The sequence below is a fragment of the Pelodiscus sinensis genome, chromosome 8, assembly GCF_049634645.1.
Source record: "Pelodiscus sinensis isolate JC-2024 chromosome 8, ASM4963464v1, whole genome shotgun sequence".
NCBI lineage: Eukaryota > Metazoa > Chordata > Testudines > Trionychidae > Pelodiscus > Pelodiscus sinensis.
Genome location: NC_134718.1, coordinates 1,921,507 through 1,936,609, shown reverse-complemented (window position 1 = coordinate 1,936,609; position 15,103 = coordinate 1,921,507). Strand labels below are relative to the sequence as shown.

The window sequence follows — 15,103 nt, the reverse complement described above, 5'->3', positions numbered from 1 at the left end:
CCTGCTTAAACCAAAGGCTGTGAGTTCAATCCTTGGGGGCCATTTAGGGATCTGGGGCAAATCTTTCAGGGATGCTACTTAGTCCTGCTGTGAGGGCAGGGGACTGGACTTGATGACCTCTCACGGTCCCTTCCATCTCTATGAGATGGTATAAGCCCTGCAGCATAGTCTTTAAGGTGCCAGAGGACTCCCTTTTGCCTTTATATTCAGTGATGCTTTTCCCGTCATTCCATCAATGCATATCCTGCAGCAAGAAAGAGATGGGGTTTTAATAGAAAAAGCCTGGCAGCCAAATTTTTCCTTTCAAAATGAATAAGCTACAGGTTATGATCCTGAATGCGCCATCTGAACTTGGGCCAAATTTCTCACTCCTGTGGGGCGGTCAGCATGACTGCAGTCTAGTGGCTCAGACATTCTGCTAGGCACCCATTATAAAACAGTCCCAATTATTCCAAGTCACGTGACGTGGAAATAAATAAGAAGTGTCATGCTCCTGAATCATGGCAGGAGTCCTAGGCATGTTCCTGACTTCTTTCTGGTATGCACATTTACCCCAGAGCAGCATGAGGAGAGTGCCCTCAGGCAGCTGCAATGCTCAGTGGCGGTGATCACCTGCATGCAAAGGTTTGCGCCTGCCTTAGCCTGCAAGCAAGAGCCACATCTGCTGTGGCGGAGAGATATCGGAAAAGCAGGCTGTGCCAGTGTGCTCATGGCGCCTTTGTTGAGTGCCAGCCTGCTTGGAAAAGGGCCCCAGAGGTTTGCAATGTGGAAGGGAAACACTGAAAGAGAGGAAGGAGTTAGCTCCGTGCCACAGGATTTCTGAAGGGCTGAGGATAAAGTTGAGTTCTTTCCAGAGTCCACTAGGTCTCTTTCCAATTGACAAGTCTCTCAGCCATAAAATAAAGTCCTGAGCTACCGTCAGGTTCTCCTCAGGAAAGGTGTATTTAGACAGCACGACACACACGGCAACGTTTCTCACGCCAGACCTGGCAGGCACAGACACCGGGTGTTCGCCATAAACTCAGCCCCAGATCAAATGGTGCATGGCAATCGCCTCTCTTTTCTGGCTTCCCTCACCTCGGGGAGACATGAAGCATGAAGGTGCAGCGATTCCACTGGAAACCCCAGAGGGTTGGATTCACTTTGCAAATTTAAATCGCTCCATTTCATGCGGACTTGGATGGGCCCCCAAACACAAATAAGTCACCCCAGTGAGCAGCATGAAACAAAAAATGTAACATGCACATTACACAGAGTTCAAAAGGCAAATGTATTGGTAGTAGGCAGTGGGTAGCTACACTGGGGCTCTTGAAGCGGAAGCACATTTGTGACCTTAACTGCGGTGTTAGCAAGCATAATGGAGAGCCAGCTCTTGGGAGCCTTGAAGCTGCAGTGCAGTGCAGCTGCCCTGTTCGACACCCCCACATTCTTCCCCAAAGTCCCCGAGGTGCTTGCAGGGCACTCAGCAGCAGATATGCTGGCTGTACTGAATGCAAGAGGAGCGCGTGTGCAGAGACAGGAAGGGAGAGGAAACCAAAGGTGTAGCAATGCATTTACCCATATAACTTTGATAGGGAGCTCCACACTTGTGAAGCTAAGCCCTCCCCCCGGCATGTGTGCATCACGTGACAATGAGGAAGTCACACAGCTGAGCGGTATGGTTCCGTGTGCATCATAAAGAGAGGGCTAACTCAACAGACAATCAAAGTTTTGACCTTCCTTGCCCCGATCCCCCCAACAGGACAGGTGCAAAACGTGCATGGAGGAGGAGTCCTAGTGAAGCCAATGCAGTGAACAGGTAGGTGATTTAATAAATATCACTAGAAACGGCCCACTATAGATACTGTACGATGCTCAGGCTAGAACACAGGGACAACCTGCTAAAGAGAAAGATATAACAACTAGCTATCCCGCTACCGTCTCTTTAAACAGATGCTAACCGTTGGGACGGGTTTGTTTCTGGTATTTGCAAGGCATGGATTTGGCAATTTGTTCAAACTTCCCAAATAAATGCAGCAGCATTTTTAAAAGGTGCTTGATCGCTATCCCTGAAAAGCACGGTCCTCGTCCTCCACAGAACAGCTCCGTAGTATAATGTACCCCACAACACGCAGCAAGCGTCTCTCACCCTAGTTCTGGAGGGCCTCTCCAGGCTTAGGAAGGTGATAAAACTTCTACAGCCCTTTACTCCTCTCTGCTGAGGTTGCCAGCAAAGGGACCAACCAAGAGGTGCTAACTGTACTAGTGGGGTTTGGAACTCCAGTCACTGGCAAGTTGCTTAGGTCCCCACCCACCCGCTTACCAGCAGAAGACAAACTCCTGACCGCTACCTGCCGGGGACGGATGAGAACTGGCCGAGAAGGGCAATTCAGTGTACGGAGGGAGCCTTTCCACCTCGCTCTCAACGAGACGGGGGAGACGTTATGGGGAGCAAACTGCAGCAGCTAGGCACAGAGACCATTCACGCCACCGTCAGAGCATCTGCTTTTCTTTGCCACTCCCCCTTAACTCTACAAACGGTGATTTTCAGGCAATTTCCACAGCTCCAGGGTGCTAGCGCTTTCCAAATCTAGGGCCTACTCCAGCTCCCCGGGACAATTCGCCTGAGCAGCATCAGCAGGATTTAGAGGCTTGTAAAATTCCTTTAACCCGCCCGCACAGATGAAACTAACTTCCTGCCCAATCTAGCCCACCAGTGCCCTTCACACAGCTAACCCCACCAGAGGCGGCACACTGAAGCTATGATACAGGGAGGGAACTCGGTTTGCCTCCTATAGAAGTTATGATTCTAGGCGGTTCCAAAGTAGCTTCGCAGCAGAGAACGTAGACCCCCCAACTGCCCTTTATCAGAACACATGCAGTTCACAGGGAGCCACAAAAATTAATTGCTGCTGCAGAGATCTGAAGATACAAAGAAACATTTTCAGACACTGCAATAACCATCCGGTAACTCTAGCTTTACTTCTTTCACCGCACTGATGACTGGATAGGGTCCAAAGCTGAGACTGTATTTTTTAAATACAAAACAAGAGCATTTGGGTGCATTTACAAATTGCAACGGCAGGGAAATGATGAAGTGAGATGTACCCAGCTGGTCCCAGAAGCTGACCTAGACCCCACACTGCCAAGCAAGATGAAAACACTCCTTCCTAACCGCACCTACGGTGATCAGCTAGACCTGAGCATGTGAGCAAGAACCAACCAGGAAAGCACATAGACAAGAGAATGCTCAGTGCCAACCCATCCAGCGCCCTATCTCCATCTGGGGCCGTCTCCAATGCTTCGGACGAAGGAGACTAGAAGAATTAGGACACGGAAAACCAAGACGGGAGCCTGAAGTGCTGACTGATGATGGTGATTAAAGAATCCAAGGGGCTTTTCCAAATGGTTGGGGTTTTAACTCGTGTGTCCTGGCCAATTCCCCAATTAAGAACATGGTGGTTCAGGTTGATTGGGTGGCATTGTTCACTTCCTGTGCCCGCAGCTGTGCACGGTTGAAGAGCTTCTGTCTTCTGCCACTTTAGGGCCGAGCCTGACACAGAGGGCCAGATGCTGAACTTGTGTCAGCAGCACACCGGGGTAGCTGCTGACTTGTAGGGAGGTGCTCCTCCTTTCCGCCAGCCCGGGAGAGGGGAGAATCGGGCAGAGGCCGTGCAGCGCCTGGGATGCAGCGATATTATACTTCAGAGAATGACTCTTCGTGCCGATGAATGGCACTAACCATGTTACATCCTGAGTCCCCCCTGCCCTCTTCAGCCCAGCACGCAAAGCAGGAAAGTACAGAATCCCAAGGGCTCATGCGGGGACAACAAACCCCCCAACAGCTGGCCTGGCTAGAGAGCAGAGCAGCAAACAATGCGTGTATTAGTGAAAGTCCATCTCCTTGCCCCTTGGCCCTACGCCTGCTCCCCCACTCCCATACCCGCCTGCCTGCCCCTGCTCTGATCCCCTCTCTCTTCTAGGATGGCAGCGATTTGTTCTTAAAAGCGACAGGTTTATAGGTTAGCCGACACCTTCACTCTGTGGAATTTTAATTAACTTCTCCCATCATCAATGTGCTAAGGAGCGGGGTTTCCATTATACGGGGTCAGCAGTGTGTTTCGGGCCCTGCTATATCAGCCGTCAAATTGAAGAATTAATGACGTGGCTAATCGGCTCTAATTCTTTTAAAAAAAATATGGAGGGGCAGCCAGAGGGGAGGCTGACGGGATTGGCGGTCTCATGAAACGAGCGAGTGATCCGGGCCTGCTCGCTTGCGGGGTAGCTGCTCTGCAGCCACCCATTTATCACCCAGCGGGGGGAAAAGACGCTAGGTAAATATTGTGACAGAGTGTGTGTGCGCCGGGGAGAGGAGACAGTGTCCTGACAAGAGGCCAGCGCCACAGGTCATCACTTAGGAGAATAAAGCAGCGCACTGCTCAGCTCTTCCCAGCCACGGCAGAAGGAAAACCACGTGGCCCCCAGCCAAGAGACTGGAGGCCCAAAAAGCCACCTTGCGCAGGTGCCTCAGCCCACGGCTGAGGATGGCTCTGAGAGCGGCCTGCACACACACGCACTCGAAGTATCATGGAACCAGGGACAGGTGACACTCACTTGGGCTGGAGGTGTAGCTCCGTCACCCGCTGGATGCACCCTGTGTAAAACGGGCGGGGGCCTGCAAAACTGGCTTGGAAATCTAATGAGGACACATTCTCCAGGGAAATTCCTGGCATTGGGCTGGCCTCAAATGCATCCCTCACTAAGCCCATTGAAACTCAGGGATGGCAGAGCCCTGGCAGTGTCTATTACCGGGGGACACAGGACAGTCTGCAGAGGAATTTGGGATCATGTGAGTCGACAGGCACCATCCAGGCGTTGCTGACAGCTCCTCTGGCCCCTCCAGCAGACAGGACAGGCAGCAGCTCTCCTGCAGGAGGGACGACACGAAGGCCAACGCAACAGCAGGCATGGAGGGCAGTTCGCGGCCGGTCCATTTTTACAGGACACCACTTCAGGTTCTCAGAGCTGCTCATCAGTCCAGGCTTGGAAATGGGAGGCGCAGACTCTTTGATCAGTAGGTCGGAAGAGGCTGCTGTTTCTATGCCGGCTGCCGCACACCCTGTCTCGACATCCCGGGCGGGGCAGTGACAATCCGAGTGCCTCACCTGCACGCTCAGCTTCAGCTCAGAACAGCAGCTGGAAACCAGCGGCTTCCTTTCCATTAATGAGCTTCCCCATCCAATCTGCTCCAGTCCCAGGCAGACTCAGCTCACTCTCCCAGGGGGCCGGAGTCAGCAGGACTCCTCTCTGCGTCACCATCAGCAGGCAGGACGCTGGAGTCACAATTGAGGGCAGGACACAGAACGGGAGCTCCCTTGTTTCGCCACAGTTCCATCTGGGCTGAGGGCTGAGAAACAAGCTCAGACTGGCGCCCGCTCAAACGAACAAGAGAGCAGGCAGGGAGCGAGCACAGAGGCCACTTCCACAGCGTCACTGTCACAGCTGGGACCCCGGGGCTCTGGGGGTGCTCCCCAAAGACTCCTGCCCCTGTGGAAGGCTACAGTGAGTCAATCGTGGTCTATTCCCTGGCCACCTGCCCTCACCCGCCTCAAGTTCCTAGCTGACTGCACCGCTATCTGGGAGTTATCTGCAAATCGAGTACCAGAGATGGGCAGAGGCAAGGGGAGGAAGTCAGGCAACACCTGTTCAGATAAAAAAGAAAAGTCTTGGTTACCTTAATAACGGACTGATGGCGATGGACCAGACCCGGTCCTCGGTCTGCACCGTGTGTAAACAGTGCCCAGCTCTGCCTGAGGCTAGGGACCAAACCTAGAGACACAGAGAGGTGCTACATCAGCTCACCAGGTCGGCAGAGACAGGCACCCAAGCCTGGGTTTGAAGCAAAACAACTCCTCCCCCAACCTTCAGACCGAGCTCTCCATAACACAATCAGGCTGGAGCCTCACACCAGCAGGAAAACGCCCAACGGGCGTCCCCAAGCGACTTTAGCGCCCCAGCCCATGGAGCAGCCAAACACCACAAGCCCCTCGGGGCAGGGGCCCGGTGCTACAGAGCCTGCAATGCAGCGCTTCCGGAGCCCATCCAAGGTCTGTCCAAGCCCCTCGGGGCAGGGGTCCGGTGCTACAGAGCCTGCAATGCAGCGCTTCTGGAGCCCGTCCAAGGTCTGTCCAAGCCCCTCCGGGCAGGGGCCCGGTGCTACAGAGCCTGCAATGCAGCGCTTCCGGAGCCCGTCCAAGGTCTGTCCAAGCCCCTCGGGGCAGGGGCCCGGTGCTACAGAGCCTGCAATGCAGCGCTTCCGGAGCCCGTCCAAGGTCTGTCCAAGCCCCTCGGGGCAGGGGCCTTGTGCTACAGAGCCTGCAATGCAGCGCTTCCGGAGCCCGTCCAAGGTCTGTCCAAGCCCCTCGGGGCAGGGGCCCGGTGCTACAGAGCCTGCAATGCAGCGCTTCCGGAGCCCGTCCAAGGTCTGTCCAAGCCCCTCCGGGCAGGGGCCCGGTGCTACAGAGCCTGCAATGCAGCGCTTCCGGAGCCCGTCCAAGGTCTGTCCAAGCCCCTCGGGGCAGGGGCCTTGTGCTACAGAGCCTGCAATGCAGCGCTTCCGGAGCCCGTCCAAGGTCTGTCCAAGCCCCTCCGGGCAGGGGCCCGGTGCTACAGAGCCTGCAATGCAGCGCTTCCGGAGCCCGTCCAAGGTCTGTCCAAGCCCCTCGGGGCAGGGGCCCGGTGCTACAGAGCCTGCAATGCAGCGCTTCCGGAGCCCGTCCAAGGTCTGTCCAAGCCCCTCGGGGCAGGGGCCCGGTGCTACAGAGCCTGCAATGCAGCGCTTCCGGAGCCCGTCCAAGGTCTGTCCAAGCCCCTCGGGGCAGGGGCCCGGTGCTACAGAGCCTGCAATGCAGCGCTTCCGGAGCCCGTCCAAGGTCTGTCCAAGCCCCTCGGGGCAGGGGCCTTGTGCTACAGAGCCTGCAATGCAGCGCTTCCGGAGCCCGTCCAAGGTCTGTCCAAGCCCCTCCGGGCAGGGGCCCGGTGCTACAGAGCCTGCAATGCAGCGCTTCCGGAGCCCGTCCAAGGTCTGTCCAAGCCCCTCGGGGCAGGGGCCCGGTGCTACAGAGCCTGCAATGCAGCGCTTCCGGAGCCCGTCCAAGGTCTGTCCAAGCCCCTCCGGGCAGGGGCCCGGTGCTACAGAGCCTGCAATGCAGCGCTTCCGGAGCCCGTCCAAGGTCTGTCCAAGCCCCTCGGGGCAGGGGTCCGGTGCTACAGAGCCTGCAATGCAGCGCTTCCGGAGCCCGTCCAAGGTCTGTCCAAGCCCCTCGGGGCAGGGGCCCGGTGCTACAGAGCCTGCAATGCAGCGCTTCCGGAGCCCGTCCAAGGTCTGTCCAAGCCCCTCGGGGCAGGGGCCTTGTGCTACAGAGCCTGCAATGCAGCGCTTCCAGAGCCCGTCCAAGGTCTGTCCAAGCCCCTCCGGGCAGGGGCCCGGTGCTACAGAGCCTGCAATGCAGCGCTTCCGGAGCCCGTCCAAGGTCTGTCCAAGCCCCTCGGGGCAGGGGCCCTGTGCTACAGAGCCTGCAATGCAGCGCTTCCGGAGCCCGTCCAAGGTCTGTCCAAGCCCCTCCGGGCAGGGGCCCGGTGCTACAGAGCCTGCAATGCAGCGCTTCCGGAGCCCGTCCAAGGTCTGTCCAAGCCCCTCGGGGCAGGGGCCCGGTGCTACAGAGCCTGCAATGCAGCGCTTCCGGAGCCCGTCCAAGGTCTGTCCAAGCCCCTCCGGGCAGGGGCCCGGTGCTACAGAGCCTGCAATGCAGCGCTTCCGGAGCCCGTCCAAGGTCTGTCCAAGCCCCTCCGGGCAGGGGCCCGGTGCTACAGAGCCTGCAATGCAGCGCTTCCGGAGCCCGTCCAAGGTCTGTCCAAGCCCCTCGGGGCAGGGGCCTTGTGCTACAGAGCCTGCAATGCAGCGCTTCCGGAGCCCGTCCAAGGTCTGTCCAAGCCCCTCGGGGCAGGGGCCCGGTGCTACAGAGCCTGCAATGCAGCGCTTCCGGAGCCCGTCCAAGGTCTGTCCAAGCCCCTCGGGGCAGGGGCCCGGTGCTACAGAGCCTGCAATGCAGCGCTTCCGGAGCCCGTCCAAGGTCTGTCCAAGTCACCCCGGGGCTCTTGGGAAGGGTGCACCCCTGCTGCTGCACCACTACTGAGTATTTAATTGCAAGCTTGTCCTAGGGGAGCACAAGCACAGACCCTCTCCGTAGGCCCACCCCCAATAGAAATGCAGAGAGGGCAAGGCCCTTGACCTCCTGGCAGGGAGGAAGAATCGCCTCCCCTCCCCCAGGGCTGCCAACACACACTCCCCTGCCCTTGGGTTTCAGACCATCCCACCTCCTGCCTTCCCTAGAGATGGGCAGGTCTGAGCAACGTGGGCTTCCGCCAGAGCCCACCCGGATCCACAGCCCCCTCCCCATCTCCAGACTCCTTAGCTCCCTTCTTCTCCCCTCCCCCAATGTTTTACTTCAAGACTTCAAAGTGGGGGCAGCGTGTTTGTTTGTTTGTTGATAGTGCCCAGGATTGCAGGCTATTCCCGTCAGCGGGGAATTTAGCACCTAGTGTCAGCAAAAGCAGAAGAAAAGCTTAACTCTTTTAAGGCATCCCTATCTCCTACAGGTTAAAAATATTGCTCGGAGCATGCTATCTGGTGCCTATCAGTGAGGAATGTACATTAGCAGCTACTCGGAGCTTAGCTCTAATCAACACTCGGGAGAGCCCTCAATAGCATCCGCTGCACTTAGCGCTCCCTTAAAGCACTGCTCCGGATCCCCTTCCAGCCCCCAGAAATTACAGTGCACAAGAGAAAAATCACTCCAAGAATCCAAGTGCCTCTGTCCATTATGGCCACATGGGAGGCTCATTCCAGCCGCAGAACTGGGCAAAATAAAAGAAGTTTCATTCCTTTTGACCTTCGCAAGTGTCCTCTCAAGGTCATCGGGGGGCGGTCATGCTCCTGCCCAGGGGGGCTGTGAGAACATGCTGCTCTGACACACAGGCCCCACAATCCTACCTGAGCTCAGTTTGTGGTGCCAAGCCAGCTTCAGACTCATTCGAGCAGACACACGCTGGGCCCAGAAATTGCAGCTCTGGCATAGACCTAGTGCTAAACCTCTGCAGAGCAGCCAGCCAAGCCAAGGACAGGATGGTCCAAGGGTCAGGGTGCAAGCCTGGGACCTGAGAGACCCACGTTCAATTCCCTTTTCCTGTCTTCTCTGCCTCGGTTCCTAATCTGTGAGAGGGGATGACTGCATGGCCCTATCTCGCCGGGGCTAGGAAATGCTCACCGTGGAGATAATGAAAGGTCACAGGCAGATTCACCTGCTAGGAACATGGCAACTGCCCAATCGTGAAAAAGAAGAACTGAAAACCCTTTCTACGTCCTGATCCCACATCACCCACGTCTGGAGAGAGAGATCTTCTCAAAGGGTTGAATTATACCCCAAGGGAAGTGCTAGGAGCACCATCACCTGGGAGGGGTAAAACTCAACTGGCCCCCACTCTGAAGAACTCTTCTCCAGCTCCCTCCAGCAACACGGCACCGCTCAATCAGAGCGCTAAGAACAAGTCCCAGCCTCAAGGCGCCTCCACGGCACATCCTGCCTAAATGGATCCAATTTAATAAGAAAGTCACTGAAAGAAAAAATCCAGGGCCTTGCGAAACCATTGTTAGTGTCATTTTCCCGACTGTCTAGACACACTTTGAGTCCTGTTACAACAAACCTACCCTAGGAAACAGCTTTCTAGAATGCGGAATACGCCATAAATAAGAGCCCACAAGCAGAGACTGTCCCAGAGGGTTTATTTTGCTCCCCGCACAGAGGCAAGTGCTGGGCTCCAGGTTCCACTCTACCCGCCATTAAACACAGGCAGAGCCCACCTCTCACGTCTCTGCTATGGCCCTGCAGCTACGAAAGGAACTCTTGCTCACCTTTGCCGTTCTGTCCCGGGAGCCACTCACGATGATGCCCCCTTGACAGTCCACACAGTTCACCTCCTGTTCATGTGCAGAGAACTTGATGCTGAAGGAGCCATGGACTTTAGAGAGGATGATATTTCCGTCCCTGTCAAATAGAACCCAGAGTGGGAAGTCGTCCTCTAACACATCACCACTTGATGAGTGGCTGCAGTTAATGCTGAGTGTGTGTGTGTGTGTGTGTGTGTGTGTGTGTGTGTGTGTGTGTGTGTGTGTGTGTGTGTAACAGGTCACACACACACACTCACACTCTCTCACACAGTGTGGCTGGGTCTACACTGGCATCCCTTCCGGAAAAGGGATGCTAATGTAGCACTTTGGAATAGGCAAATCCGCGGGGGATTTAAATATCCCCCGCGGTATTTGCATTAACATGGCTGCCGCTTTTTTCCGGCTTGGAGATGAGCCGGAGAAAAGCGCCAGTCTAGACGTGATTCTCCGGAAAAAAAAAGCCTTTTCTGGAGGATCTCTTATTCCTGCTTTTCCGGAAGGGATGCCAGTGTAGACACAGCCTGTGTGTGTGTATGTTCCCATCAGATCCCATTTCTAGTTGTCCCAGGGGTCAGGTCTGCTGCAGATGGCAGCATGTTCTCACCAGCCTGGAACCTACTCAGAGCCCAGGAAAGGCTATGCTGCACAAACCAGCACAGTAGCCATTCCCTCCTCTGGTGTTTCTGAGGATGCCAGAATCCAATACTACCTCTAGTTTTTTCCATCCGTGTGCTGAATAAATGTTGCCATGTGCACCAAGGAAGGTGTGGATGTGCACCACCAACAGAAACACATGCTGCCAGGTGTGGGTGCTCTACTTATCAGCTGGGTGGCATTGGACTCTCTCCTGGGTGGCTGCCTAAGCACCCAGCTTACAGGGAAATCCGCCGGAATCCTGTCCATACACGATGCAGCACAGTGGGATGGCAGGGAGACCCTCCTGCCACATCTCTTCCCCTCGTGCCAGGGCAGCCAGAAGCCCAGGAGCAAGATTTGGTCCAGGGACTGCATGAATGGTATTAACGCGGCAAACAATGTGCCGCCTTATTATGCCAATAAAGTTCTACAACTTGGCACACGTCTGTGTGTTTTTCAACCTCGGCAGCTTGCTTTCGAATTGTATTTCATGAGGGAGAGTCCCCGGACTGTGTGTGGAGAGCCCTGAGCAGATACAAAATTTGTCTTTTGGGGGCAGGGCAGATTTATGTGGAAGGTCACATGCTCCTCTCCCCCCTCCCGTCCCAGGAAGAAATTCATTTTCCTTTCTCCCCAGGCAGATGACAGTTGTTTGCGTGCACAGCAGTAGCTAGGGAATGCCCATGCCCCTCAGCGGTGGAGGCGCATTGCCCTTACAGTCACCGTTATTGCAAAGGAAAAAACAGATATGAGATCCCTGGCACGATCTTCGTCCCCTTATCGGCAGCATCTGCAAAGAGACCAAGGTCCGAGCAGGACATCGGTGTGACCCTGTGTCCGCCTCCTACTGCTGGAGGGGTCTCCCTTGGGAAGAAGCATGTGGCACTGGCAGGGAAGGACTTCAATATGGTGGGATACGGAGCCCTGGATGGCAAGCACACTCATCTGCTCTGGAATGGATTTGTGCAGAGGGCTTAGGAAATGAATTGCTCTGCCGGTGCAGCTGAAGAGCCCTGTGCTTACCCTCCTCCGCTGACGAGGTGAGAACCGGCGAGCACAAAGCGACACACATCCTCCTGGTGGCCAGAGAAGATGGCCTGAGGACGGCGTTGCAGACCAGCGCTGTCTGGACGAAGCCGGTAGGCCCGAATGTCTTCTGCTTGGGACAGGTAGAGATACTCGCCATCTAAATGCATCCAGGGCATCAGGCTGCAGAGACAATGACAAAGGAAACAAGTCAGACAGCTGCTGGCCACCCCGGGGTTATCGTCTCAGGAGGACAGGCCTGAGTCTACCAGCCCCCATGGGAAACAAGTGCGCTCCCAATACATGCAGAGCACTGCTGTGGCTTCTTTCGGACCAAGGCGCCAGACCTGAAGAAGAGGCCAAGAACGGAGCCTTTGGAAGAGGGTAAAGCTAAGGAATCTAGAGACTTAGATATTAAATACTTCAAGCTCCCTGCAGCCACTGGTCCCTGTAAGCTGAGTGCTTGGGCAGTCACCCAGGAAAGATTCAAAAGCCACCCAACTGATTAGCAGAGCACCCACAGCGTGTGTTTCTACTGGTGGGGCACATTCACACCTGCACAAAATGTATTCTGCACAAGGATGGAAAAAGAGAGAGGAGACATTGCCTGTGGCCATGGCACCTTTGCAGAGGTAGTGGCCCAAGAGTTCCTCTTCCTTCCTTCACACCTGCACCTCTGTCTAATCCAAGGGACTATCCAGCTTCCCCCCAATCTACTTTAGGGGCCATGTCAGTGGGTCTCTCAGATGCAACTGAGCTAACTTTCTACCTTTGTCAACAACTCATTGAAAAGAAAAAGCAATGAGCTAATTCAAGGGATGAGAAAAATAGGGAAGTTGTTTAGATGGTCACTTCATTCAATAATGAACTGTCCCTGGAGAGTCCGGTTTATTAAGGATCTCTCGTATTTACAGAACTTTTCATCCCAAATGATTTTGGGTAACACTTGGGATTAAGTATGGAAACTTCAGACAAGGAGCAAATTATTCACCACTGAAATGCAGCTCCCTCCGGGTGGAACACAGCACTGTTGAAGAGCGCACATCAAGACGGCACAATTGCCACCTCTAACTATTCACACAGCGCCACAGGCTAGTACGCGTTGGACCTCCCTAGTCCAGCTCCCTCGGGACTTGACTAATCCCAGACAAGGGAGGGGTCCAGGTCAGGGAAGGTCTAGGGTGGGGGGCACCTCTCCACTGGGCTCCTCCCCCCAGCTACCTGGCACTGCTGCCCTTGGCCCCCTGGCTGCGGCAGCCTCAATAGCTCTGGCATCCCCGCTGGCCCTGCAAGCTCCGCCAACCCCAAGAGCTCCAGTGTCAGCCCTGCAGGCGCTCACGGCCCCACCAACTGTGAGCTCTGCAGCCCGCCCCCCTTCTTGGCCCTGTCAGCTGCAGCTCCCCCACCTCAGACTCCAGCAGCCCTACAGGTTTCCCGGCCCATTCTGCTGCAGGCTTTGGTGTCCCGTGGGCTCTGCTGCGCCCACTGCCCGGCTCTGCTCCCAGCCACCAGCAACCTCTGTGCTGGAGCTCTCTAGTCCAGCAACATCCAAGGTCCAGCCAGACCAGAGAGTCACGGACCACAGAGGTTCAACCTGTACAACACTTCCCAGAAAAATTAAATGGCAGGTCCCCTGCCCAGCAGATGACAATCTAAGGTCTCCCTCATTTGTCCTGAGCCTCGCTGAAGCTATGGCTGCACCTGCAGGAGGCATGGCTCTCGAGCACGGGATCTGGTCTTCCTAGCTGTTTCACAAGGCACGCTGCCACCTCTGGACACAGTGCCCACAAGGAGTAAAAGCCTCGGCCTGCTGCTACATGCACCGCTGGCTATCCTGGAAGGAGTTCAGTTCAGATTTTCAGATGTGCGGCCTGCGCCCAGAACAAAGGCCAGGTGGGGGCCCGGCAGGGGAAGGCAGCATACAAAAGAAGTGACGGTGAGGAGGGCCGCGAAGGAGAGGAGTGCATGGCCTGCATTAGCTCAAGGGATTATGGCAGACCTGAGGTGAAGCAAGGGAGCAGCAGAGCACGCTCATTTGTCAGAGACAAATTAGAAGCCGGGCAGTGATATGAGACAAGATGCAGACAGGGCTCGGAAGGCAAATCACTCAACAGCTTAGGGCCCGAAGCGAAGAGCACTGTGTCCAACTAGAGCTGCCTGGGGAAGCAGAATGCATTTGCCAGGGCTGGAATCTGACCCAAGCCCTACCATTGAGAGAAGAACTAGGGGCTCCTTATTGACTGGGTTCTCGGGTTTGGTGTCTGCTGGGCTAGACAGCACCACTGGGGATCCCCTCCTCTGTGTCACTTGTAGGACCCTAAAGATTATGGGGGGAGGGAGAACAGCCTGAAATCAAAGTACAGAGAAAAACCCAGTGGCTGTCACGGAACAGGGTAAAGAGAAAGGGGCACTTGCTTGCGTTTCCATTTCAGGAGCGTTTCCCGCCGGCAGCGGCCGTGCCTCCAGTTCTGAGAGACCTTCACCCTTTCCTTCACTGGGATGCCAGCCGCTCTGCAGACAAAGGAAGACAGACACCGTGAGCCCCAAGCATGGATGCACCATGTGGATGTCACCCGCTCCAGCCATGGTCCGGTTCTTGCTCCAGTTCCGTGAGTAACCAACCAGCACGCACTAGGCTAGCTGGAAACTTGGGACCTCGACTGTGCCAGGCCTGGAAGGGAGCAGCGTGTCCTCAGTCTACTGTCGGGAGCCAGGCTAGGCACCGCATGGGGAGAGTGCAGCGCGAAGAGGGCCTGCCTTTACTTTTCAGGTGTGGCAGGCTTCCCACCAGCCCGACCGTCACAATGCAAAGGGAAGGGAACAGCCCTGCTCACACCACCACCATACCCCGGGGGGCTGGTCAGCACTGCACCCGGGAGTGTGGGCAGGACCAAGGACTGCTTCCTGGGCAGGGCAGATGGGGGTGGGCAAGGAAGAACTCCCACCATCCCCTCCCCACACATCCTGGGGTATCCAGACAGAGGAAGGCCCAACCAAGCCCTTCACTAGCTGTCCCTGCAGCTTCAGTACAGCAAGCATTCCGTGCACACCTGCTGGCTGGGAACTTCCAGCCGCTTGGAAGTTACAAAAGCGCCCGCCCTCGGTAAATCAAAGCCAGCTTTTAAGCAAAGGTCCCAGTCCTCAATGAAGGCTAAACTCAGGCCCCATTCCCCTCAATGTGTAGCCTTATCCTAGAAACAAATGCCAAGAACTGTATTCTAGCGGTGGGAAGAGACTGCTCCTGCCCCACTCCCGCCTCAGAGGAAGGAGGCTCCAAGGGATGCCACTCAGACTTGCTGAAGATTTGCTCTTCAGGCAGAGATCAAGCATGAAAGAGTTCAGCCCAAAGAGCAAGTCTTTTGGGAAGGTCGTGGGTTACCAGGCCAGAAGGGCAGTTATGATCCTCTAGTCTGGCCGCCTGAAGCACGGGCCAGAGAACCTCTCCCACATCATCTC

General features: G+C 55.7%; 1 protein-coding gene across 2 annotated transcripts in view; it reads right to left on the bottom strand.

The window, feature by feature from the left end:
• FBXW4 (F-box and WD repeat domain containing 4) overlaps positions 1-15,103 on the bottom strand; it is a 95,073-nt gene that overhangs the window by 57,781 nt on the left and 22,189 nt on the right. For both annotated transcript variants that reach the window (XM_075934514.1, XM_075934513.1), the window contains exons 2-5: positions 14,063-14,158; positions 11,645-11,830; positions 9,950-10,082; positions 5,714-5,808 (exon numbers count right to left, since the gene is read on the bottom strand). In XM_075934514.1, coding sequence (XP_075790629.1) covers positions 5,714-5,808; positions 9,950-10,082; positions 11,645-11,830; positions 14,063-14,158 — 510 coding nt within the window. The remainder of the gene's footprint in view (positions 1-5,713; positions 5,809-9,949; positions 10,083-11,644; positions 11,831-14,062; positions 14,159-15,103) is intronic.